Source organism: Solanum verrucosum, unplaced genomic scaffold, assembly GCF_900185275.1.
Source record: "Solanum verrucosum unplaced genomic scaffold, falcon-dt-bn FXZP01000093.1, whole genome shotgun sequence".
Lineage (NCBI taxonomy): Eukaryota > Viridiplantae > Streptophyta > Magnoliopsida > Solanales > Solanaceae > Solanum > Solanum verrucosum.
The window spans coordinates 1834204-1860366 of NW_026020065.1; the positions used below are offsets into that span (position 1 = coordinate 1834204).

At 31.5% G+C, this 26163-nt stretch overlaps 3 protein-coding genes and 1 non-coding gene across 7 annotated transcripts in view; all 4 read right to left on the bottom strand.

The window, feature by feature from the left end:
• The window catches only part of LOC125823682 (BI1-like protein), a 176173-nt gene that overhangs the window by 124999 nt on the left and 25011 nt on the right, over positions 1 to 26163 (bottom strand). The gene's annotated exons all lie outside the window — the stretch shown is intronic.
• The window catches only part of LOC125823659 (glutamine synthetase, chloroplastic), a 110294-nt gene that overhangs the window by 76265 nt on the left and 7866 nt on the right, over positions 1 to 26163 (bottom strand). The window lies entirely within an intron of this gene.
• On the bottom strand, positions 3223 to 3329 carry LOC125823786 (small nucleolar RNA Z279/snoR105/snoR108). Its single transcript, XR_007442726.1, has one exon. It is a non-coding gene; the product is annotated as a small nucleolar RNA Z279/snoR105/snoR108 (small nucleolar RNA).
• LOC125823639 (mitogen-activated protein kinase 15) lies at positions 4102 to 12038 on the bottom strand. Of its 4 annotated transcripts, none has more exons than XM_049502988.1 (10): positions 11460 to 12038; positions 10333 to 10741; positions 10094 to 10221; positions 9926 to 9985; positions 9651 to 9800; positions 9411 to 9566; positions 9107 to 9318; positions 7694 to 7798; positions 7370 to 7530; positions 4102 to 4965 (listed from the first exon to the last, which is right to left on the bottom strand). In XM_049502988.1, the coding sequence occupies exons 1-10, from the start codon at positions 11481 to 11483 to the stop codon at positions 4673 to 4675; spliced, it is 1698 nt and encodes a 565-aa protein (XP_049358945.1). In that variant the 5' UTR covers positions 11484 to 12038; the 3' UTR covers positions 4102 to 4672. The 4 variants fall into 4 exon arrangements, with proteins under 4 accessions (XP_049358945.1, XP_049358944.1, XP_049358943.1 ...); XM_049502987.1 differs by having other exon boundaries at positions 4102 to 4968; XM_049502986.1 differs by having other exon boundaries at positions 7370 to 7536.

The following is a 26163-nucleotide window of genomic DNA, read 5'->3' on the forward strand; positions in this document are numbered from 1 at the left end:
AAATCAAAATTTAAATTTTCTTCTTTTAGTTCTCTTTAAAATTCACCCATGACCCACCTTCAATTCAAAATTCAAATTTCTTCGCTCAATTCCATTCCAAATCGTCTAGCTTCAAACAACTCAAATTTTCTTCTTTCAATTCTTACCTAAATTGTAATAGATTAAAAAAGTCGAAAACAATAGATGATACGTGATAAATACATTCAAAAATCTGGAAAAATAAGGTGAGTTATGAACGATACATAAGTGATGGATTTCAAATTTCTTCTCCCAATTCGTTGAAGATCCTTTAAATTTTGATTCAAAATTATCAAAAAAAAATATTGAGAAGATACATCATAAATATTTTGATTTTCCTGAGACAATGAAGAATCTGAAGAGAAAAAAGATCTGACATTCAAGAATATGGAAAAAATATGAGCCTCCATTTGCAATGTATAAAATAGATAAGAGTTTTAATTTCATAGTAAAATAGATCTGACAATCGGAGGTATGAAATTACATATATTGTGTTGTTAATTTGATTTTTTGTTGGTGTTTTCAAGATGACTATACAATTGTGATACATTAGTATTTATGTATCTTGTATAAATTGATAAGTACTATACTCCTATTAATTAGATACATTAAATAAGCAATTTTGCATTTAAAGTGTTTGCTTAGAGATCAACAAATTATTGTGTGATACATGTAGTATTAATTTAAATTATTGTATCATGACCAAATATTTAGCATGATACATTACTATTTTGGTATCTTGTTGTGTTTGTGAAATACTACTTTATAAATGATACGTTGTACATGTAATTTGTTGTAAAAGCATCAAAATGTTCAAGAATGAGGGTATGCATCAGATTATAGTTATATTTTGTACATGATATTAAGTATAAGTTAGTTGTTTGTTTGTTTGTGATTGATTCATAGAAATAACTGTTTTATGGAATGTATCACTAATTTCTTTAATGTTAACAGGTTGTTGCATCATCTGAGTATCTTTATTCAGTTTATGATTCTGGAAAAAGATACATTGTTTGCCTTGAAAGATAAATATGCAATTGTGGAAGATTTCAAGTTGATAAGATACATTTTTTATATAATGTATTATTTTATAGTTGATATTAATGTATCTGATACAATAAGGTTGTAAAAGGTGTATGTAAGCTAAAATAAAGTGTATTTATAAATGTATCATTTTGTAGTTGATAATAATGTATTTGATACAATAAGATTATCAATTTTTACGTATTTATGTATTAAGATACTTAATTTGATACACAGTGCCTTATCAAAATAAACTAGATACATTGAAATTAAGTATCATATGCATAGAATAAAAAAGAATTGTAACAGTGATATATCGAATCAGTAATAATACTAATAAAGATTAATTTAAGATCTAAGATTAAATTATGTATCAGCGTTTTCAAGAACAAAAAAAACGAAAAATCAAAAGATGAACATAGAGTTAGAGACAATGAAAAAGGTACCTAAATTGAAGTTGAAATAGTTTTGACAGTTAAGAAATTGATTTTAAATATTAAACGTGAATGAGAAAATAATTGCTAAGATTGTGTGACTAAAAATAGAAAGTGATTTGTGGAGTGAAATAAGGAAGGGATAAACATTATTTTTGAAAGTTAGAATTTATAAGGAATTTTGGAGGATTCCCAGTTGGAGGAGTAACTCTCCTACCTTAAAGGCTAATAATAAAAAATAATTGAATGGTCACTTTCCATTTCTAATTTTCTCATAAATGCACTCTTTGGAAATCTTGCAATTGAGCAAGTCTTTACGAGCTATAGTCAAGGTTTAAAACGTATCCATGGATATTGAGCTTTGATTTGTCGTAGATTTTGAAATTTGAAACTTAAAAAATTGAGTTTTTAAAATTGTGATTTTTAAAACTTGAAATTTTATTTGGACATGCATTTCTACTTGGAAAAAATTTAAAATTTTATAAGTGAAATTGGAACTTTTTCTTTTTAGGATAGATTTTTAAAATCTGATATAAAATCTATTATCAAACGCTCACTTAATTCAAATATTTTGATATAAAAAAAGAGAAAAGATTTGAAATTTAAAAATAGATTAATGAAAGTAACTGTGAAAAGATTTGTGGAGTGAAAAAAGGAAGGAAAATCATGAGTAGAAGGTTTCAAATTAATGTATCCGGAAAAAGGAATGATAGGAGCAAAAAAAGGGATTTTTGATATTTTCTAAAATGACAACGAAAATAAGAAAATATGATAATAAATGATGCGTAATTAATTAATTTTTCCTTGAATAATTAACCCATTTAAAATGGATTGAATCGAACTAATAATCATAAATTTTATCCTATAAGTTACCTTTTCCCCCTTCTTTTCTAATTTTATTACTTTGAGTTTCTTAAAAGTTGAAACTAGGTTTTTTAGGGAATTGTGCGAGTAACTACTTGTGCATCACAAACACTTATTAAGTTTGCAATACAACTATCCCTGTTTATTAAAATTAATAGACAGAAGAAAATGATTCAATGAGCTTTATGAATTTATTTGATTAAAATTAATAAATTTTGTAGATCTGAATTTAATTAGCCTGAATTTAGTGTAATGAGTAGTAGAGGGCCATTGATGTGGAATTAAGCACACTTGATTCATAGGAAAAGAAAAGGGATTGTAAAATCTCTAGAATTACGGTGTATATAAGAGAGGTGGGCTTAAAATGATATTCCCTCCGTTCACTTTTACTTGTCACACATTGATTTGACACTCATTAAAAAAATAATTATTGATAAGGTATTTTACCAAACTATTTCTTATTAAATGATGTCTTGAAAAAAGATTCGAAAAATACTTCTTCCATTCACTTTTACTTGTCACTTATTTCAAAAATAGATTTTCATTTTTAGTCGTCACTTTTGACGTATTAACAAAAGACAATAAACTTTTTCCATGTATTACACTCGAGGCTCAACATTAAATACTTACTTTTCAAATTAAGTATTTAATATTAAGGATAAAACATGAAAAAAGATTAATATCTTTTCTTAATATAATAAAAATCTATTTAAAAAATAATAAGTAAAAGTGAACAGAGGTAACAAGTAAAAGTAATAGTATTGGAGAAGATTATTATGGAAATAATAAGAGAAAGTAAAATTTAAAAAAATAAAAAAATACAGAAGAAAAAAAGAATACAAAAACAAAACAGTTTGGGGGGTTGGGGGGGGATTCAAGCAGAGGGATCAGATTGGTAAAAATGAGAGCGCCCAAATTGTCGTAACCAGGCTGGGCTGGAACGCTCTTCTCGCATATTTTATTGCGAGTAATGACCACTCATCACATCCCATTAAAACTTGCCTGAAGGATCATGTTTTTTCAAAGCCCACAGTTACATTATTTATTCAAGCTACCAACCCCACAACTCTCTTCATTCTCCAGTGTGGGATATTTACTTCCAAAGGCTTTTTTTTTTTTTTTTGGATAAAATATTAGATGGCTGTTGGTTCAGCATTTGGTAGCCCTCACCTTGCTAAAATTGTTGTAATTTTCTGGGAATGTTTGGCCATTATTTCACTGAAGATTGAAAAAGTGTGTAGATAGATATGAATCTTACTAAAAAGTTTTGCAATATTGAAGATGATAATGGATACAAGAAAGGAAAATCAAACGATAACTTGATTCTGAAGAAGAAGATGACGAAGATAGAGTATAGTACTGATGATGATGATGATGAGCAAAAGGAAGCCAAGAGAAGGGTGGACTTTCATGTCAATATTGTAAATGTGAAGTTTATCAGATCATGACTGAAATAATGGAGTTGAGATTTTGTAAATGGTGATGTATGTTATGCTTGAAGGGTCTGATACTCAATGTTACTGCTTCTACTACTACTGATTTACAAGCATTTATTGTGTTTTACTCTTATTTTAGTCCGTATTTCACTTGCACTTCTGGATACGATTCAAATCAGCCAATACAACATAAATTCAAAAGTTCTTGTTAACTAAAAAAGACGGATCCACATCGCAACATGTATCTAGTGTTGCATTGATCCAACTTAACAATGGCTCGAAAAGAGGGATTCACAAGAAAAACCATGTTCCAGAGAATCGGTGATGCTTCAACCAAAAGTTTCATGTCCCTCTTCTGCTTTACAGAGTGCAGGAACATCAGAAACATAGAGGTCCTTATTTAATAAAGAATGTCATAGGTTACACGTTAAGATCATCAATGTCTTAGTCATTAACAAAAGTATAAAGCGTCTCTACAGTTTTTCTGCAAAGAATGAAGGGAGAGGGGAAAAGAACAAACATGTAGAGGTAAACTGATATCAGTAGTAGTTCATGTCATCAGCTACCAACATCCATCTTTATCACTTGCTTCCATTTCTATCAAGATCACAGAACAAGAGTTGCCCATGGAGGAGAATCCATGCCGAACCTTTTAAACTTCAGAGGACAAATATAAGTAACGAGTTGTACATAGATGTCTGAACCAACCAACCAAAATCACACTGGGATTCTTCAAGTTCATGTGCCCGCATCAATTACCAAGCAATCCTGAACTTGGCATTATGTGAGAAAACTATGGCTGACAGTCAAATTAGCTTGCATATGGTGTGTTTTATGAGAACCATCCTTGGGAAAATGGAAAGCTTAGTGTAACATGGCTGATCGGAGATTCCAAATTTAATACCATTGATTACCAGGTCCACCTGGTGCTGCAGCTACTTTTCTTGCTATGTACTGTTCAGGTTTTGGCTGCACCCCATTTGAAACTTCAGTACTATCTTCACCCCTTTCATTTTTACAGCTGGGATGTCTTCTAGGGTACGAAGTATTGGAAATGGGATATTGAGTCGGACCACCAGGGTTCCTTACAATTCTTCGCTGTTCAATGACTTCTGCTGCTGTCGCTGCTGCTCCACAGTTGTTGTAGCGCAACACTGAGCTGACCACCCTCCCAGGTCTTGCAGCACCACCTGCTGACAAATTCTCCTCTTAATAACATAGTAATGGCACTACATTCTAAAGCAGCCTGGTATCGCTTAAGCAATGTATCTCTCCTATACAAATAGGGAGTGAGCACACTAGGCCATCATGTATCAGTTCTATCTATATCTGTTTTTCATTAATAAGAATAATAATAATGAGCCAGAGAAGAACAGGACTTGACATAGAATTTCTCACCATTGCAACTGACCTCATCCTTAGTGACACTTCAAAGAGTTAATTCAGAATGAGCTACAAATAGAGTGGTGCACTGATACAGGTGACAATACACGGAGTCGGATTCACTTAGACAGTAACAGTACATTATGGGGTGTATAATATGCAAGTATATCAGAGCTTTGTAAACTGTACTCTCTATTAGTTTATACTTTTGCTTTCTAGATGTCCATAAAGTCATAAACATCACCAACTTAGTGCTGATCATTTGAGTAAAATTCCTTTATTTACTGATAAAAAATAATAGGAAGAACCAAAAAAATAAAGAAGAGAGTACACGGTCTTTAAAAAAGAAAGAATGCCTCAAAAAAAAACAGAAGTATGAGCAGTGTGATGGGAGACTTGTTAAAATCATGGACTCCTTATATTTAAGAGACATTTTTTCTTTTTTAATGACTGTATTCTATTAATCATATTTAAGAGACATTTCTCTTTTTCTCTCTCCCCCCCCCCCAACCCACCCCCAAGGTGTCTTGATGCGTTTTGTAAATCCTGATGCAGTCGGTTTCTGCACCTCCTTGTTGCTAATTTTTCATAAAATTCTCTTTTCCTCATCACAAAAGAGAAGGTCAGAGAACTTACCAACACTTTGGTGTGTTTGGTATGGAGGAAAATGTTTTCCAATTTTCCTATGTTTGGTTGATCAAAATGTTTGGAAAACAAGCTCCTAAAAATGAGGAAAATGACTTCCCTAATGGAAGTAGGGAGAACAAGTTGCATAAGTGACATTCAAGTTTGTTGCTCCTCCCCACCCACCCGACCCTCACCCCCGGGGCGGAGCTAGCATAGAGTTAGGGGGTTATCCGAACCCCCTTCGGCGGAAAATATTACTATTTATACATGGTTAACATTATTTTTTAAGTATCTACTAGTAGATGTCGAACCCCCTTCGATTAGTTCGTGGTTTACTTCTTCAAATTTTGAACCCCCTTATTAAAAATCCTAGCTCCGCCACTGCTCACCCCCCTTGACCATCCCACTTCCGTCACCCTAGAACCCCCACCCCCCATTCCTACCCACCTCCACAACGTTTTGCTAGACAACATATAATTGCTCTTGGATAATATTTCTTTGCTTACTTACCAAATACTAGAAAATAAGAAAGACACCTATTTTCAAGGAAATCATTTTCCGTCATACCAAACACACCCGAATCATTAATTATCAGGCTGTCAGATTAGAAATCTCTACTAACACTCACATTTCGTGTTCATGCAAATGCACCGACTAGAAACTTAGAAGCAAATGTATAAACCAATAACTAAGTCTTTCATGATAAAAATGTCTGCGGACACCACCATCTCTGACTTTATTTTCAATTACAAATAAAAGATGAGTTGGCAGAAGTCAAAAGGTCTTTAAATAGTTTGCCTAGGAAACTTACACTTAAATCACCCCAAACATCTGACAACCTCCTAAATATAATGTGCTAACACTTCACACTTCAGCAACATCTAATACTTCAAAGTTATATTTTTCAAACACTATAAAAACTATTTCCAACATCTAAGACAATATAGTCCTTGAAAGAATGTTAATACCATGAAATTACTAATATTACACATTGTTAACTAACGAATTGGATTACTCCAAGTGATTCAATTGTACATTTTTGGAGTAGGAGAAAACATTAATATATACAAGTACACAGTTAAACAGCATGAGAAAGGTTCATAAATACTAGTATAGCCAACATTTTGGATCATTCCAAAAGGAAAACTTGTCGCCTGAGACGGGGGAATACTACTTCTGTGCTCACAATTTGGCAAGACAGAAATTTTAACATGTCTTTTCCAGGTTTTACACATGTAGATATCCAACAAATCATTGCATATGCTAATTCATTCAAATTCGCAAGGAACTGCAGCATCCCAATATGTCTTACCCCATAATGCAGATGGAAGAAAATAATCATGAGTGCATACACCATCATCAATACAAAAAGGGAATTCTACTCATTTGAATATAGCTGGCGACGATCAAAAGAGAGACTGAATACTACTCTCAGAAAAATAAAACCATTTGAATATTGATGGCAACAATTAAAGCAGAAACATTAGTACTCCTATCAGAAAACATACTTCCAGCATTTAAAATATGAAAAGAGATCAACTGTCGGACCCTACTAGAAGTGTTAATAAACTAGTGAAATCAAACCTTGAACATTCTGAGGAACTTGTAGAGGCAGCCTTGTCATGGGGATCATTGAACTCCGGTCCGCTTGTGGTTTCTCATCTTCTTTGATAGAGCACTTAGAAAGATCATTTGCAACTTCAACTGGATTTTGCACTGAATTGTCTGAATATAATACACAAGCCCTGTATCTATAATTTATCAGTGGCTAAAGTTGTGCAATAATTGAGAAATGTCTGATAGCCAAAACTTGCAGGGCATTCCTTTTGTTAGAAAAACTAGGAAAAGAATAAAAAATGGTCAAAGGAGAAAGGATTTGATCAACCAGCATGACTGCCAGGGACTAACCTAGGCAGGGATGATGAGTGCTGCCTCTCAGGTGGAGCAGCAGTGCCTCCTTTGCCATAATGCTCTTCAAGATATGCAAACTGCTTCTTGAATTTGTCAACGGCACTGGCGAGTGACACAAGAAACTATAAGTAATCCTTTTTGGCTCCAGTCAAGCGATGAAACCAATTATGTTTCTTAAAAGGAACAACAGTAAATAGCACTCTATAATTAGATTTTTATAAGTAATAATGAGCTTATTGATATAAGACCAAGTGATCGCTGATATGTAGCATAGCAGAATATTATGGTTGCCACCAAAGTTTCTCATTCACCCATTGCCTCGCTCCATAGATTTTGTAATGCGGCTAGCTAAGCATGCATACACAATTAAGCCAGAAATGATAGTTTTCTCTTAGAGGAAGGTTCTCTAGTGGGTTAAAAGCAGTCTGAATGAGGCTTGATAATAGAACATATTTTTAATAATAAGCTCGACATGACTGATCAAGGAGAGAACCAAGTACACTGTACAGCAGTCATTCTTGGGCATACCTATGATAGTATCAAGTTTAACTTCTTGAGATAATAAGAAAATTTAAGTCAAAGTGCCATATTTCCCCTCCATTTGTAAGCTTCTAAAGTTGGCTACATCTTTCTCAAGCAATGTCAGATGAACCATGCTATTTTCTTTATCAGGCAGATGAATCATAATTCATGTGATTGGCAAAATGAGGGTTGACCAAGATACTACCACATCCAAGTATGGGAAGTTTATAGATACAGATGGCTACCTTCAATATAAAATAATAAGCATACCGTCATATCGAACGGGGTTGGTTTCATTCCAAGACCTTCCTAGAGTACAAGAAATCTAAATTTACCCATTAACATGTCAAAGAAAACAAGGCCAGAATCACTCCCATTAATCCTACATTAAAAGAGTTCTCAAAAGTTTGACTAACATGGAAATGAAGTTAAGAGTTCCTTTGAACTCTGAACTACCCCAAGGAGGAGAAACGAACAAGAAGTCTGCCCTGATTCACAATACTGGTAAAGCAGTTTACCCCAGAACTACATTGATTAATTAACTTTTAATCAAAGGAAAAACATGGAGGTTCCCATTCATACCAAATGGAAGAGTTCAGCACTATAATTAACTAAGGAAATAGCAGAAAGAAAGAGAAGACTTCATGTGAAGGACGTGAGCTTAAGTAGAAGTATTGAAACTTTTTCAACTCTATCCACCTTTCTAAGGAAAAACACGAAATTGTGGCCATGCCACCTAAGATGCCACACTGAAACTTAAAACATATTATACAGATGTGCTATGAACACATTGCCATGCACATGCAAATAAGATGTATGAATGCGGAGAAAACCATGCAATACACAGGTTCAAAGACAAGAAAAAAACTCAGTTTGAGATAAATGTACCTTGGGTACATGAAACTTGTTGGTTCTTGCCCCTCTAAGAACTCCTTCAACATTTTTGGGTGGTATTCAAGAATTTCTCTGTATATCAGCTCCCTCACATCCTCCTTTGTTATCCTTCGCCTTTCAAATTCAAACTCCATTTTTGTAACTGGTTGAGCAGAAGGTTCTCTTTCCACTTTGGCTAGATTTCTGAAATATGGATCTGCGAGAGCCTGAATTTTGAACAAGGAAAAAAGCCCAATTAGGAGCTGGAGTCACAAATAATACAACTTTGTGGAAACAGATAGAGCTAGTGTATTTGTACCTCTTCTGCGTTAGGACGATCCTTAGGATCAAAAGCAAGCATCCTTTCTAGCAAACGAAGTGCAAGGGGATCTGCATGTGGAAACTTATGGGAGAAAGGTACAGGCTTTTTCTTACGCATACTGCTCAAATACCTCCGAGCCTTTTCATTTCTTATCTATAGGCACATAGCAACCATATATTAGCCACAAAACTATCAGAGTAGACCATCTTGAGTTCCAGGTTAAAAGTAGGGACTTACCCTGGCAATGGATTCTGGGGAGGGTGTGCCCAACAGATCGGTCATCAAGTCTAATTGGTGAACCACATTTTTACCCGGAAAGAGAGGCTTCCCAGTCAATAGCTCTGCAAATATGCATCCAATGCTCCATATATCAATTGCTGGTGTATACTGAGGACAAATCACAATAAACTGATCTTAGAATGTGCTGTTATCATAATAAAATGAAGAAAATTATAGCTAATTCATCAAGAAATCAGAATAATTATCCAAAGCAGAAAAGTGTATATTCACACCTTAGAGAAAAATGATCCACACAATTCAGGAGCCCTATACCACCTTGTGGCAACATAATCCTACAGGAACAAATAACAGGTGATGTTAGATGTTACATGTTCCTCTAATCTCATTAATAGAATTATTTTCGAAGTTAAAAGTTTTATGCAGAGCATTAAGAAGCATACAGTCCAAAATATAGCTGTAGGAGTATCATTGAAGGCCACTCTTGCAAGACCAAAGTCACAGATCTTAAGCTTGCAGTCAGCATTTGCTAATATATTTTTGGGTTTCAGGTCACGGTGAAAGACATTGGCTGCATAATATTCCAACATAGAAGCATTGTTAGAATTGGAAAAACATAAATATGGCCTTTGTGGAAGAAAGTCATAGTAATTAAAGCACAATCTTGTAGCCAGCATACAACCTGTGTGTATATATTTTAGCCCTCGAAGAAGCTGATAAAGGAAAAATTGATAATGTTCCGGCGTCAGATCATCATTTGCTTTAATGACTTGATGCAAATCAGATTCCATGAGTTCAAAGACAACATAGATGTCCTTGAATTCCCTCCGAGAAGGAGGTAACAATATATGCTTGATTTCCACTATATCTGGATGCCGAAGAAGCCTAAGAAGCTTGATCTCACGAAGGATACGTGTGGCGTCAGAGACATGTTCAAAGATGTCATTTATCTTCTTGATTGCAACTTTTTCCCCTAGATGGGTATCATACGCAGAGCATACTACACCATAGCTACCTTTGCCAATAACTTCCTCTATCTTGTATCGGCTCCCTTCACCATATTCAGTAAAGAAATCTACATCTCCAGACCCCTGCATATTCATATTATAATTCATAAGATGGGTTATAAGATTTGTCAAAAATGGATCTTATTACTATAATTAAATTGTTACACACGTGATATCTTAATAGGAATGTTTTTAAGTGTGCAGCTATGCTATTCCAACCTGCACAAGCTATGAGGAATTCACTGATTTCTTTTTTATCAAAACTGTATAAGTCGAAATATTTGATTCACCCCACAACTGTTTATCAATAGAATTGGATCATAGAATTAAACTTGCACAATACCACAGTACAACATTTATTAGGTCTAATATGTCAATTAGCCTTAAACCTCACCACATATCAAAGCCTGAAAAGAAGATCCAGTCACCGCTTAACTAGGTTCCTAAATTATACAACTCTCAACATATCAATCCTCCAACCAATTGTCCTAAGCCAGATAACTACAACAACAACATACATAGTGGGATCCCACAAGGGGGGGGTCTTGGGAGGGTAGAGTATACGCATACCTTACCAGATAACTGATTGCCCAAATTTAAATTGGTTCTCAATCAGACGATCGCGTTATTAAGTCAATTTTCTAAAGCTAATAATAACCCACAATCAAAAACCATTACTACTGAGTAAAGGAACAACAAATCTAAATGGTTGTAACAACTAGGTTAGTACTGTAACTGATTCTACCATACTACTTATAGCTTCAACTAGTATCCAAGCTGACAAATTTGAAAAGACCCTTACTTTTTTTCGCTGATCAGGCTGCATACTTCAGGTGGCAAGCATCAAAACCACAAACAACAGCTAGCAATAAGCAAAAAGGTCAAGAATCTTATCCAAAAAAAGTAACTCAACCAAGTTGACTTCCACCCTATAGATCAAAAACTATACCTAGAACCCAAAAGTAACCACACAAATGATCAGATTCAAACAACACCCACCAACAATCTTACAGTTCAAACCCCAAAAACAACCCCAAATCTCAGGAACAGGCAGAAAGGGTAAAGAATGGGAAAACCTTGTACAGCTTTCAAGATCCAATATGAGTAAAAAAAGAGTTTGTGGGTGGCACTATATGACAACAAAATTGGGATATAGCTGTAAATAAAAGTACTCCACTAAATAGAAAAAGCTCAACAAACAAACAACAGTTGTCAATGATTTAGAAATGCACATACAACAATGTTAAGATTGAAAACTGTTAATAACTATGCTAAAGATACAATTTTTAGAGAGAGAAATTGAGTAAAAATCAGATCTTGGAAACACCCAACAAGAGAAAAAGGTAAAGAAGATGGAATATCTCTACTACTGTACGTTCAAGTTTTGTATAAGAGAGAGAGAGAGAGAGGAAATAGGGAAATTTGGATTAGAAAATTTCTATCCATAAAACTTTGGGGACCATATCAATAATTTTCTTTTCTTTGGGGGTGAAAAGGACACAATTTCCCACTGGAATATATTCACTAGATTTTACAGTTATATATATTAACAAGATTTTTTGCTAACATTTAGTGGTTAGGGAGCGTTTTGGATTAAGACTAATAATTTAGTATATTTATTTGGTAAAGTAGTTGATTTATTTTAATTTTTTCTCCTAAAACACCTGAAGAAAATTATAGTTACCTCACTTTTTTTAATAAAATATAATCTTTTGGTTGCTAAATTGGGGAATCTTGTAATCTTGATAAAAAGTCTAAAGAGGTCATAATTTGGACTAAAAAAAGAGTGACTTGAGGTAGCTAACACTTGTAATTTGTGGAAAATTCTTGAATTGACTAAACTCATATTGTAACATTGGATTATTTGACTAACTTCTGCTTAGCACAATTTTTTTCATCTGTTGTTCAATATTTGTAGTTATACGCGATTAAATTTAGATTCGCTCTAAGGTTTAGTTTTTTAAAAGTAACACTTCCAACATGATTTTTTTCATTTTTCAAAAGCTTGAATCTGAAATTCTTGATTAAAAATATTGATCGTCACATATTATGTATATAAAACTAACATATTCAAAGAAAAACTCCAAAATCTTACTTTTTAAAAAGATTTTATTATTTATTCACCCCCTTTAATAGCATGGGTATTGTGACTTTTTATCTGTTAATTAATATTAATGTATTCTAATGATTCTTTAAGAAAAATAATAGAAGTGCAATTGAACCATTTTAATTTCTAGGTAAGAGGGGAGATTGGGTGGGAGAGAGGGCTAGAAAGTAATTATTTGGTATAAATTAACTTTGTTATAATATAATGTCAAATTTGAAAGTTAAAACTAAAATATTAAATGAAGTTATCAATTTAATAAATATCAAGAGAATTTTAGGATTAAATTATTAATAAGTAATTTATTTCTTAGACATTATTGGATAAGTAATTTATCTCTTCATTGAATTTTTCTAATTGACCTTCTCTAATTGATTAAAGGGAAAAAAATTAATACCTTAAAATACAAGTTAACGAAAATATTATAAATTACTTTACAGTAATATTAACTATGACTATGAAATAGAGATATAAATAAATTATGCTTAAAACAAACTGCACCTCACATTGAAGCCATCTAAAATGTGAGAAACAACAACTAAAAATGGGGAGAGGGATAGCAACAAAAAAGGGAGATGTTATAAATGTGGATACTTATTTAAACACACAATTAATTTAATAGATTTATTATTGGATAAGTTTGTAATAAGATAAAATCAAGCAAGCAGCTTGCAAACAGCTTGCAAGTAGCTTACAAAACAACTTATATTTCATTTATAAATAAGAAGACATTTCAATCTTGCATCAATTTAAAGAGAAATAAAATCGCTTGCTCCCCTAAAAATATTTTAGCTATTTCTCTATCTCTTATTATCTTTATTTTGTATTATTTCTATAGTTGGCAATTAGAAGTGAGCAATATTATATTGTTGCACTCTAAATAGGCCTCTAATATTAACAAAGTTCTCATCTAACATATTGTTGATCAATCTTGACAAGAACTCAACACCAACAAAGAAGGGAACAAATGATCACCATATTTGATGCTTTTGGTAGATTTGAAGAAGCTCTTAACCATTTAAAAAAATAAAATATCACATATCGATAATGATTCTGTTTACTTTATTTACTTATATTTCAAAAAATCCTATTTTTCTTAAATATATTTATAGATACTCTCAATCCATTCTATCGTATGCTTTTGTCATGTCAAATTTCATAACACTATATAATTTCTTGCGTTATATAAGATTGATTGATGCATGTATCAAAAAGAATATTGTTAGCAGTTGATTTTTTTTCAATAAAATCAATTGGATAAGGAGATATTAGTATTTAAAGTTTATAATTCATAATCTTATAAATGATTTGGATAATAATGTACAACAAAGAAATCAAATATTGTTACAAATCCATTTAATATGGATGTTTCTTTTCATCAACCTGACGTAATGCATGTATTAATCTAATGTAAGAATTAAAGATTACTAACATATTTTGGTTAAGGTAGTAAACGGATGATTTCTACCTCTTATAAAAGGGTCTTCTTCACCCTTAAGAAATACACAATTGAAGAGATTAAAATAAGGCTCTCAATTTTATACTTTCCATCACACTTTGCCTTACTTTCTTGTTCAAGTATTCTTGCATTTTCCTCTTGTTTTACAACACGTTATCAGCACGAGTCTCTAACCAACTGAGACCTACTTAATTCGAAATTAATTTCTAAAGTTAATCAACTTTCTTTTAGAGTCAGGTATACATTTATGTGTTTATAACATCTCTAATAGGACTTGCATAAATCTTTGATCGATAATTTAATTACTGCATAAATAACTTGATTTAGCTATTATTATGATACTTTACTAGGCATAATAATCAATACGTTCCAAGTTTATATTGTTATGTTATTTATATGCTACTAACTTATAACTCTAAATTAATTACTAAGTAATATGATAGCATGCTAGTTAAAATAACTCGTAAGTATTTTCATATATTATGATAAGTATATTGGTGTGTCATAAAGAAGAATGTTATTGTATTAAATATGACTTTAAACTCTTACAAAAATTTGGCGTTAATATCTATTGAAACTAATAATAAATATTGTAGAACAATTAAAATTACATATTAAATCTATTGTTTCAATACGTCATTAGTTTATATGTTTTTGAGACATTCAATGTTCATGCATATAACATATAATATATTTATAATCATATTAACTTTATCATTTGAACATTAATTTATCATTTATTATAAAGAAACCAACATCATAATATTAACTCAATTATTTTATGATAGTTTTCATCATGTCGAATTTGTCAAAGCTTGAATTTGTGGCACTTGACATTTCTGGAAAGAACTATTTGGCATGGGTACTTGATGCTGAAATTCGCCTTACCGCTAAGGGTCTTGGTGATTGTATAATCAAAGGAAATAAGGCATCAAGTCAGGATAAAGCGAAAGCTATGATTTTCCTTCGTCATCATCTTGATGAAAGTCTGAAGGTTGAATACTTAACAATGAAAGATCCACTTGAATTGTGGATAGGTTTGAAAGGGAGGTATGACCACCTCAAGACAATTGTATTGCCAAGGGCTCGTTATGAGTGGATGCACTTACGGTTTCAAGATTATAAAATCGTAATTGAGTATAACTCTGTTGTATTTGGAATCACTTCCCAATTAAAATTATGTGGGAAAGTTATAAAAGATGAGGACATGTTGGAAAAGACACTAACTACTTTTCATGCCTCCAATATGATATTACAACAACAATATCGTGAAAAGGGTTTTAAAAAATACTCTGAATTAATCTTATGTCTTCTGGTGGCTGAGCAACATAATGACCTTTTAATGAAAAATCATGAAGTCGTCCCACTGGAAGTGCTCTATTACCGGAGGCCCACGGGGTAGAAGCACATGGCCAGTCTGAAATAAGACAAAATAATCGAGGCCATAATAATGTGCGTGGACGTGGCAAAGGCAAAAGACGATATAATAATCGTCAAGGTGGTGGTCATAACAAAAGGGAGAACAATATAGGTTCTCAAAATAATCCTTCAAAAGGCAAGGGCGATCACTGTCATCGTTGTGGCCTTAGATGTCACTGGAAAAATAAATGTCGGGCACCTGAGCATTTTGTCAGGCTGTATCAAAATTCCTTTAAAAGGAAAGGGAATAAAGGTGGTGCCTTCTCTTCTAATCCCCGAGTGGAGTCACATTTGACTATCAAAGATGATGCTCAAGCAGGGTCTTCTCAAAAATATGATGAGAATGTTGAGGCGAATTTAGCATTGAAAGATAATGCTTTTGAAGGGCTCGATGATATTACTCATCTAGAAACTGAGGACTTCTTTGGGGATCACAATTGAAGATTGATAATTGAACTGGGAAATGAATAATATTATGTGTTTTTAATGTCTTACTTAAAGTTCATGTACTTAAATTTTCTTTTGTTAAGTTTCGTACTTCTTATTATGTATTTTTATTTTTATGAAGATAAATAAATTTTTCCAGTCTTCAGTTGGATCCAAGATGAGTAATGGAGATATGTGTCTTCTGGACAGTGCCACAACTCATACGATAGTAAGAGAAAAAAATATTTCTCTCATTTAATAATGAAAAAGGCATATGTTAATACAATATCTGGTAGTACAAAATTGATTGAGGGCTCTGAAAGAGCGGCCTTATTACTACCTGGAGGAACATTATTGACATTGTATTGTAGTAAGTCTCATAGAAACTTGTTAAGTTTCAAGGTTATTCGCCAAAATGACTATCATGTTGAGACTGCGAATGAAGGAAAGGTTGAATACCTTTATATTACTACAATAAATGCGGAGAAGAAAACTGTGCATGAAAAATTACCTGCACTTTCTTCTGGGTTGTACCATACAAATATTGGTACGGTTGAATCACATGTCGTAGTAAACAAAAGGTTTACTGGTTCTAATGATTTTATTATTTGGCATGACCAGTTGGGCCATCCCGGTTATAATATAATGCGCAGAATAATTGAGAATTCACATGGGCATACTTTGAAGAACCAAAATGTTCTTCAATCAAAGAAATTCTCTTGTGCTGCTTATTCACAAGAAAAATTGGTTATCAAACCATTAGTGGCTAAGGTTGGGGTGGAATCTCCTGCATTTCTGGAACGGATACAGGGTGATATATGTGGACCTACTCACCCTGCATGTGGACCATTTAAATATTATACGGTCTTGATAGATACATCTACAAGATGGTCTCATGTGTGCTTATTATCAACTCGCAATATGGCTTTTGCGAGGTTGTTGGCTCAAATTATAAGGTTAAAAGCACAATTTCCAGATTATGCAATAAAAACAATTCGTCTTGATAATGCTGGTGAGTTTACATCTCAGACATTTAATGATTATTGTTTGTCCACTGGAATAACAGTTGAACATCCTGTTGCACATGTTCATACTCAAAATGGTTTAGCAGAGTCATTGATTAAACGTCTTTAATTGATAGCTAGACCATTGTTGATGGGAACAAAGTTGCCTGTTTCAATTTGGGGGCATGCTATTTTGCATGCAGCGGCACTTGTGCACATAAGGCCAACCAGTTATCATGACATCTCCCCATTACAATTGATTTTTAGTCAGGAGCCAAACATTTCCCATCTTAGAATCTTTGGTTGTGCGGTATATGTTCCAATTGCTCCACCACAACGCACAAAGATGGGTCCCCAAAAAAGGTTGGGGATATATGTTGGGTATGAATCTTGTTCTATTATAAAATATTTAGAACCTAGAATTGGAGATTTATTTACGACAAAATTTGCTGATTGCCATTTTGATGAATCAGTATACCCAACATTAGGGGGAGAACAAAAACAGTTGGGAAATGAGATAGATTGGAATTCACTTTCACTATCTTTAGACCCTCAAACAAATCAATGTGAGCAAGAAGTTCAAAAGATAATTTATTTGCAGAATATTGCAAATCAACTGCCGGATGCATTTACTAACTTTCCACGAGTTACTAAATCATATATCCCAGCTGCTAATGCTCAAGTTCGAGTTGATGTACCAATAGGATAAAATGTTAAGGCAAATGAGTCTGGACCACGCTTAAAACGTGGTAGACCAATTGGTTCCAAGGATAAAAAATCCTCGAAAAAGGAAAGGAATAAATTATCAAGATGATCATAATATGGAGGCAATTGCTCATGAAAAGCTCCGAGACATTATAAATGATGACACCAAAGAGGAGGTCCATGTACCTGAAAATAATAAAAATGAGGAAATCTCTATAAATTATGTCTCGACGAGAAAAAGGTGGAATCAAAATAATATTGTGGTGGATAATATGTTTGCCTATAATGTTGCAGTTGTAATAATGCAACAAGATGAGGATTTGGAGCCAAGATTTGTCAATGAATGTAGACAGAGAAATGATTGGCCAAAATGGAAGGAAGCAATTCAAACAGAATTGGCTTCACTTGAAAAACGTGAGGTTTTTGGACCAATAGTCAGAATATCTGAAAGCGTCACGCCAGTGGGGTACAAATGAGTTTTTGTGCGAAAACGCAATGAAAATGATAAAGTCATAAGATATAAAGCACGACTTGTGGCACAAGGTTTTTCACAAAGGCCTGGCATTGATTATGAGAAGACATATTCTCCTGTGGTAGATGCAATTACCTTTAGGTATCTAATAAATATGACAGTTCATGAAAAACTTGAAATGCATCTAATGGATGTTGTCACAGCCTATTTATATGGCTCACTAGACCACAATATTTTTATGAAAATCCCTGAAGCACTAAAAGTACCTGAAACATATAAAAATTCAAAAGAAGGTTGTTCAATAAAGCTTCAAAAATCCTTATATGGATTGAAACAATCAGGTGAATGTGGTATAATCGTCTTAGCGAATACTTGTTAAAGGAAGGGTATCAGAATGACCCTATTTGTCCTTGTATTTTTATACGAAGGTCAAAATCTGAATTTGTAATAATATTTGTTTATGTTGATGACTTGAACATCATCGGAACTCCTAAAGAGCTTTCAAAAGTTGTTGAGTGTTTGAAGAAAGAATTTGAAATGAAAGATCTTGGTAAGACAAAATTTTGTGTTGGCCTTCAGATTGAACATTTGACAAATGAAATATTTATCCATCAATCGACATCTACTGAAAAGGTTTTGAAGCGATTTTACATGAATAAATCACACCCATTGAGTACCCCGGTGATTGTGAGATCTTTTGATATCCATTCCGACCTCAAGAAAAGGATGAAGAGATTCTTGGTGATGAAACACCATATCTCAGTGCTATCGGGGCACTAATGTACCTTGCCAACAATACCCGACCAGATATTTGCTTCGCAGTTAGTTTATTGGCGAGATTCAGCTCATGTCCAACAAAAAGACATTGAAAAGGTGTTAAACATATATTCAGATATCTTTAAGGAACAATTGATATGGGGTTGTTGTATTCTAATGCATCCAAGTCAGAATTGATCGGTTATGCATATCCGGGATATTTGTCTGACCCACATAAAGCTAGATCTCAGACAGGCTATTTATTCACATATGGAGCTATAACTATATCATGGCGCTCGATGAAGCAAACAATAGTTGCTACTTCTTCAAATCATGCAGAGATAATAGCCATTCATGAAGTCAGTCATGAGTGTGTATGGCTAAGATCAATACTCAACACATTTTGCAATTATGCGGCTTATTGTGCAAACAAAGATTCCAACAATATTGTTTGAAGATAATGCTGCTTGCATAGCTCAATTAAAGAGAGGATATATCAAAGGAGACCGAACAAAGCATATTTCACCTAAGTTTTTTTTCACACATGATCTTCAACAAAATGGTGAGATAAATGTTCAACAGATTCGTTTGAGTGATAATCTTGCAGATTTATTCACTAAGGCATTGCCAACGTCAACATTTGAGAAGTTAAGATATAAGATTAGAATGCTTCGTCTCCAAGATATCAAATAAATTTTTCATCAGGGGGAGTAAAATACGCGCTATACTCTTTTTCCCTTAGCCAAGGTTTTGTCCCATTGGGTTTTCCTGGTAAGTTTTTTAATGAGGCAGCACTAAAGGCGTATTACAAGATGTGTGTACTCTTTTTCCTTCACTAGGCTTTTTCCCACTGGGTTTTTCCTAGTAAGGTTTTAACGAGGCACATTATCTATAAACATCCAAGGGGGAGTGTTACAAATCCATTTAATATGGATGTTTCTTTTCATCAACCTAATGTAATGCATGTATTAATCTAATGTAAGAATTAAAGATTACTAACGTATTTTGGTTAAGGTAGTAAACGAATGATTTCTACCTATTATAAGAGGGTCTTCTTCACCCTTAAGAAATACACAATTGAAGAGATTAAAATAAGGCTCTCAACTTTGTACTTTCCATCACACTTTGCCTTACTTTCTTGTTCAAGTATTCTTGCATTTTCCTCTTGTTTTACAACAAATATCATTAATAGCAAATCATTCTTAATAATATCACAACAAATTTGACAAAATTTACTAGACAATATTCCATCAGGTCCAGGAGCATTGCATGTAAGTCCCCGTTTAGTTGATCTATATTTAACTCAAACTTAAATTATAATTTTCACAAAGTTTATCACACTTAATTACTCCTTATGAGCCCTGAATCAAATAATTACTATTACACATTTATTATCGTATTTTGTATGACACTGTTTGAATGTGTATGAAATTTAAGTACATACTATTTTCTCCGTTCCGTATTAATTGTTCATATTTTTTTTTGTATGTTCTTCAAGAAATCTTAAATAAAAAGAATAGTTTTACTAATTTACCCTTTAAGATATTTTTTTGGAATTTTAAGAAACTTGTTTAGACTATTTAAAAATTATATTTGTTAAAGTAAAGGAAAAATTCAATTAATTTTACTTTGATTTTATAAAATAACAAGTAATTTATGATTATATTTACTAATATAGACAACTAATATAGAACGGAGAAATTGTGATACTGTCACTAGTGCATGACTATCAAAAGTAATATCATCCAAAATAGCAAAGTGAGACCAAATACATATAAGTAATTCAGAATCATTGAGGGTGCTAAATGGAAAACTTTGTTTTTATTATTTTATTTTTTAAAATATGGAAAAAAGAAATATGGGAAATTCTTCAAATTTATCTGCTTGGGACTTGGAATTTGCATACATGTATCACATTGGTAGGTATATTACTATATTATATGTACCCCGTGAATCTCTAAGAAAATACAAAGTTTTATATTACTACTTCTTTCGATTCGTTCTAAAATATCTATCGTTTTAAGAAAAAAAATTTGTAGCATAATAAATGTTGCTTTAGAAATTTAAGATAAAAATAGTAATAATTATTTTTAACTATATCCTTATATTAAAGAATTATTGCTTCTTAATAATGCGTTTAATTCTCAAGAAACATTTTAACAAATAAGAATAATTAATTAGTAAATTATATCTTACATTATTATTTTTCTTATTGCAGGTAAACTGAGGCGATATTTATTTGGAACGGATGGAGTATTATTATGAATTATATTTTGTTTCTTGGAATGCTTAATATTATTGGTTAAAACAAAAATATTCTCTTCTATCCATTCTATGTATAGTTATTCGATACTCACATAATCGAACCTATTATAAAAGAATGAAGCGACCATTGAAAAAACAAAGAAATATAATAAAGATGAGATATATAAAATAAATAATTATCTTTTTTTTTTCATTTTTTATTTATTCTTTTATCGGTGAATTTTAAAAAGAATGAAAAAATAAAAATTAAATGACTCATTTTTTATGTCGAGAGGTTCCAAAAATAACACAGAAAATGGTTATCAATGTTAAATCTCATTTTCTTCACTGATACATTGTGATAATAAACATTAATTCAAAATTGAATATATGTTTATGTGTATACAGTATACTACTCTCTTTGTCAATTTATATGATATTCTCTTCTTCTTTTTTTTAAAGGCAATAATATTTATTTTTAGTTATAATATAAATTAACGGCAATTCTCATTTTATCCTAGTTAGGGTGTGTTCGGTACGAATGAATGCTTTTCTACAAAACTATTTCCTTGAAAAATAAACATTTTTCTTAATATCAATTTGATATTTAATTAGTAAATAGTAGAAGTTATCGTTTCAAAATATTTATATAGAATTTAGGAAAATACTATTGGAGGTGAGGTAGAGATAGCGGTGCGAGTTATTATGAGTTGGGGTGGGATTGGATATGTCGGATGACAGAGAAGAATGAAATACTAATTAAAAAATTTATTTTCTCTACTTTCCTACATTATTTCTCTTATTTTTTAAAAGTGAAATGTAGCTATGAAATTTATTTTGTTTACTTTTAATAAAAATATTATTTTTCTCATTTTAAATTTTTTTATTTGAGTATAACTTTTCAATAATACATAATTTTAGCAAGAAACAATAAATATCTTTGTATCGTACATATGTCATTGTCCTTTTAGGTTCAGTTTAGTATAATTATTTTGATATTATAATAATATTTAAATAAATGTCATGTGCATATGCTTGATTGGTAGGATACCATGAAGTTGATTAAAGCAACTATCTAAGTGGCCTTACTTTAAAATAGTACTAATCTTTATAGGACAATGCCCTTCTTGAAGCCATGTGGACCTATCAATATAGTCATAAGCTATCTACTCAATTAAATCACCAAAATCAACCAATTATTTTGGATAAGGAAATTTCAAAAATAGTTCTCAAGATTCTTTGGTTAACCTTCTACTCAATCAAAATAGGAGAGGATAAGATTCTAACTCCGCTTTTGGTTTCAAAAAACTTTATATGCCATATGTGATTGTAAAAGCGTGAATAACATGTATAAGGATCACAAGTAAACTCGTCAAGGAGTGTATACTTTAGTTATTATCAAAGGTAAATATCATATAGGGCCAAATTTTTTTAAATTCAAATAGTTGTAAGAGTGTTGATTATGTATATGTACCACATTATCAATTATTTAAGAAGATGAAAAAGAAAGAAGAAATTGATTGATGTGTATGCACAGACTTAAATAAGCATCACACATCTGGTCAGTTGCATGTGCCTAACATGCCTTTTTATAGGCAAAAGTGGAATCTTTTGATTTAATAAAACAAACATTTTGGGTTTCTTTAAAGGTCAAGACTTAAAAGATAAGGTGTAATATGAATCGGAAAATAGAAAAAATAAAAATAGAGCAAAAAATAATAATATTGAAGCAAATTCATTTCTTTTTTGTTGATGATGAAGAAGACGGCGTTTGTGGTATTATATAGAAGTATCCTTTTTTTTAAAAGAATAAAAATAAGAAGAAGATTCATTTTATTTGTTGAGTTGGTTGAAGTTATGCAATTTTACTTTTCAATATTGCAGAATAGTGTTCCACTCTATCATCGGAAGAATTATTCTAAATCTTAGGCAATTGTGAGAGAATTAAAATTCTTTAAGAAAATACAAAAAAAATAATTAAGAGTTGAACTTTATTTTTCCTGTTGTTATTTTCGATTCTGTATATACTAAAGATGATAAATTCAATTGAATTCATTTATAAAACTCGGTTCGTATCTAGTAAATAACATATACATAGAGATATTGATGTACAATTAAGTGCTTTTAATTTTTTGTGGGTCAGTAATTAGTTTCATTTATGTTTACTCCCTGAGTCTATTTTTAATTGATTTTTTTTAGAGTCAAACAATAAGAACTTTGACTAAATATATCTTTTGATCATATCGATAATCTAATTTAGTTTTGGAATTAGTCAAATTGACTTTCGAAAAATGCAACATGAAAATTAAAAGTGGACGGAGGGAGTAATTTATTGCAATAAATGTTGTAAACCTCATATATAGTTTAGTTGACACTTGGCTACAAATTTAGATTTTAGTTAACATCATCAAATAATTCTTTGGAATTTCATTTCTTTTAAGATATAAATATAAAACAATATTATTAATAGTCAGAGAGAAATAAATATTATGGTTTATCTTTTTCTCTATTCTTGTTGAGTGAATTATTTATTCGAAAAGGTATTTCATAGAAAATATTTAGTTGATAAAGTCTTAATCTTTTTTCTTAAAGAACCTTTCAAGCTTTTCAAACGATAATGACCTTTTAAGATAGCTAATCATGAATCGAAGCTTTTGGGCCTTTTTAAAAAAATAAAATAAAATATAAATATATAAAAGAAAAAATAGTGAAAGTGGGATGCTCTTTTTTCCATGAATTAATACTATTCTAATGATCATAATGGTATGCAAAGCAATTTATACAATTGTCAAGAAATCAAATTGATTTAATATGCAAATTTTAAATTAGACATAATATATAAATGTACCTTTTATTTTGGCATCAATGTTCTTCAACTTTAGATGTCCACAATTATACATTTAAACTTGTATAAAATTAAATAAATAAAACACACATCCCACATCACAAGTCCCATTTTATATAGCATTTTATGTGACAATTTGCGTCTTACATGTCCTTGTGATTCTTTGAACCTATCTCCCTTAATTGATATCCAATCTTCAAGCTTCATTTCTTTTTTTTTTCTTCTTAATTTATATTAGCAATTAGTTAAACATTTTTAATTGTTAGTTTATCATTTCTTTCTTGATCTAAATCTCTTCCCCTCTTTTTTCATTTCTTCTTTTAAATTTCTAGATCTATCCTTATTAGTTATTATTATCCTATCTTGTTATTTGATTATTGTCTATTTTTTACTTCCAGACATTTTTTATTCGTATCATTTTCTCTTTTTTTATTGCTAATACAGATCAGTAGAGAAGTTAATGTAGCACTTTAAACTTTGTGTTCATTCAATATAAGTATATAACTATGATAAAAAAAAACGGGTGATATTATTTTCTAAGTTAAAAGGTAAATTATTTGATACCGAAACAAAAAACTGAACAAAATAGTCTAAGAGAAGTAATGAAAATACCTCTAAATTTGACACGAATTATTAGTTTTATTCGGAATTATTGACAGCCTTACAAAATATCGATGTAGATCAGAGGTGTATTTAAGTTCAAGTTAGTCAAGTAAGACTGTCAATAATTCGGGAATGAAACTAATAATTTATACCAAATTCATAAATATTTTTAATACTTCTCTCTAAAACTTTTAACAAAAAATATTTATATACCATTAACTTAAACTAATTTGAGATCGAAAGCTAATACATTAATTGTCATTATAAAGTTTAAAAATAGACAAATACAATAATAATAAAAGTAACCAAAAATTGAACTTCATAGTGCTTTTTAATTTTTTTTATTATTATTAAAAATAAAAATAGTGGAGCTGGTGATAGAATATTATGTGGAACAAGTGTGGACAACATATATATTTATTTCTGTAATAAATACTAATTTGTTTTGTGGATAACTCATTTTTGTGGTCAACATAATGAAGCTGCCCTTGAACTGGTTTTGTTGACTTTCTCTTTACGTGGCATGCTCTTCAACGTGACAGCTGTTCATATGTAAAGCTATCTACAGATAGATCTATATGGCCAACAAGCCATTCTGGCATAATAATGATGTTAGGTTATGGTGCAGTAACACAACTGTTTCACTCTTAATTAGAGGTCTCGAGTTTAAGTTTGAATATGGATAAAATCATGTTGGGATCCCCACTCCCAAACAGGCCTCTTCAGTGCACAATTTGGATTTAGTCAGGGACTCCAATGTGCTTCGGACATCAGATGGGAAATTAAAAAAAAAATGATGTTATGCAAGTGGTGTGATTACTTATTGAGTTCAAGCTCTGTATATGAAGAAAATTCTATTGAAAGCACTATTATTAAATGTGTGTGCGATTCAAATATAGTCAAAGTTCCAATATAGATTTTAGATATCGAGCGGGAAATAAAAAATAAATGATGTTATGCATCACAGTCAGCAAACACAACAAAATATGAAAGACGCCTCGACAAAAAAAAGACAAATTTAATAACATAGTATTCTCTGAGTTTCATAATAAGTACGTTGTATTTTATGTTTTTAATTTTGAATGAAAATAAATAGTGTTTCAGTACACATAATTTAAAAAGTATTAAATGATTGTTGGATGCTAATTTAGAGGTGAGTTATAAATTATGTATAAGAATATTAAGTGGTGTATAGTAGAAAATTTTTAGTAACTTAGTTGATTGATTATCTTAACTCTCACTTTATTGATGAAGATTCGATTCTTCACATTATAATCCCTTCTTCATTTCCTCTTTTCCGCTCCCAATTAAAAAAAATGGTGTGTCATAAATTTAGATAATGGTAGTTTACAAAAGAATTTCCTTTTGTTTAACTTTTTTATTAAATTTGGTAAAGGAGTTTATTTTCTTTTCATTTGACACCACACACATACTATTTCAGAGATAATAGATTATATTCTTCCTTTTGG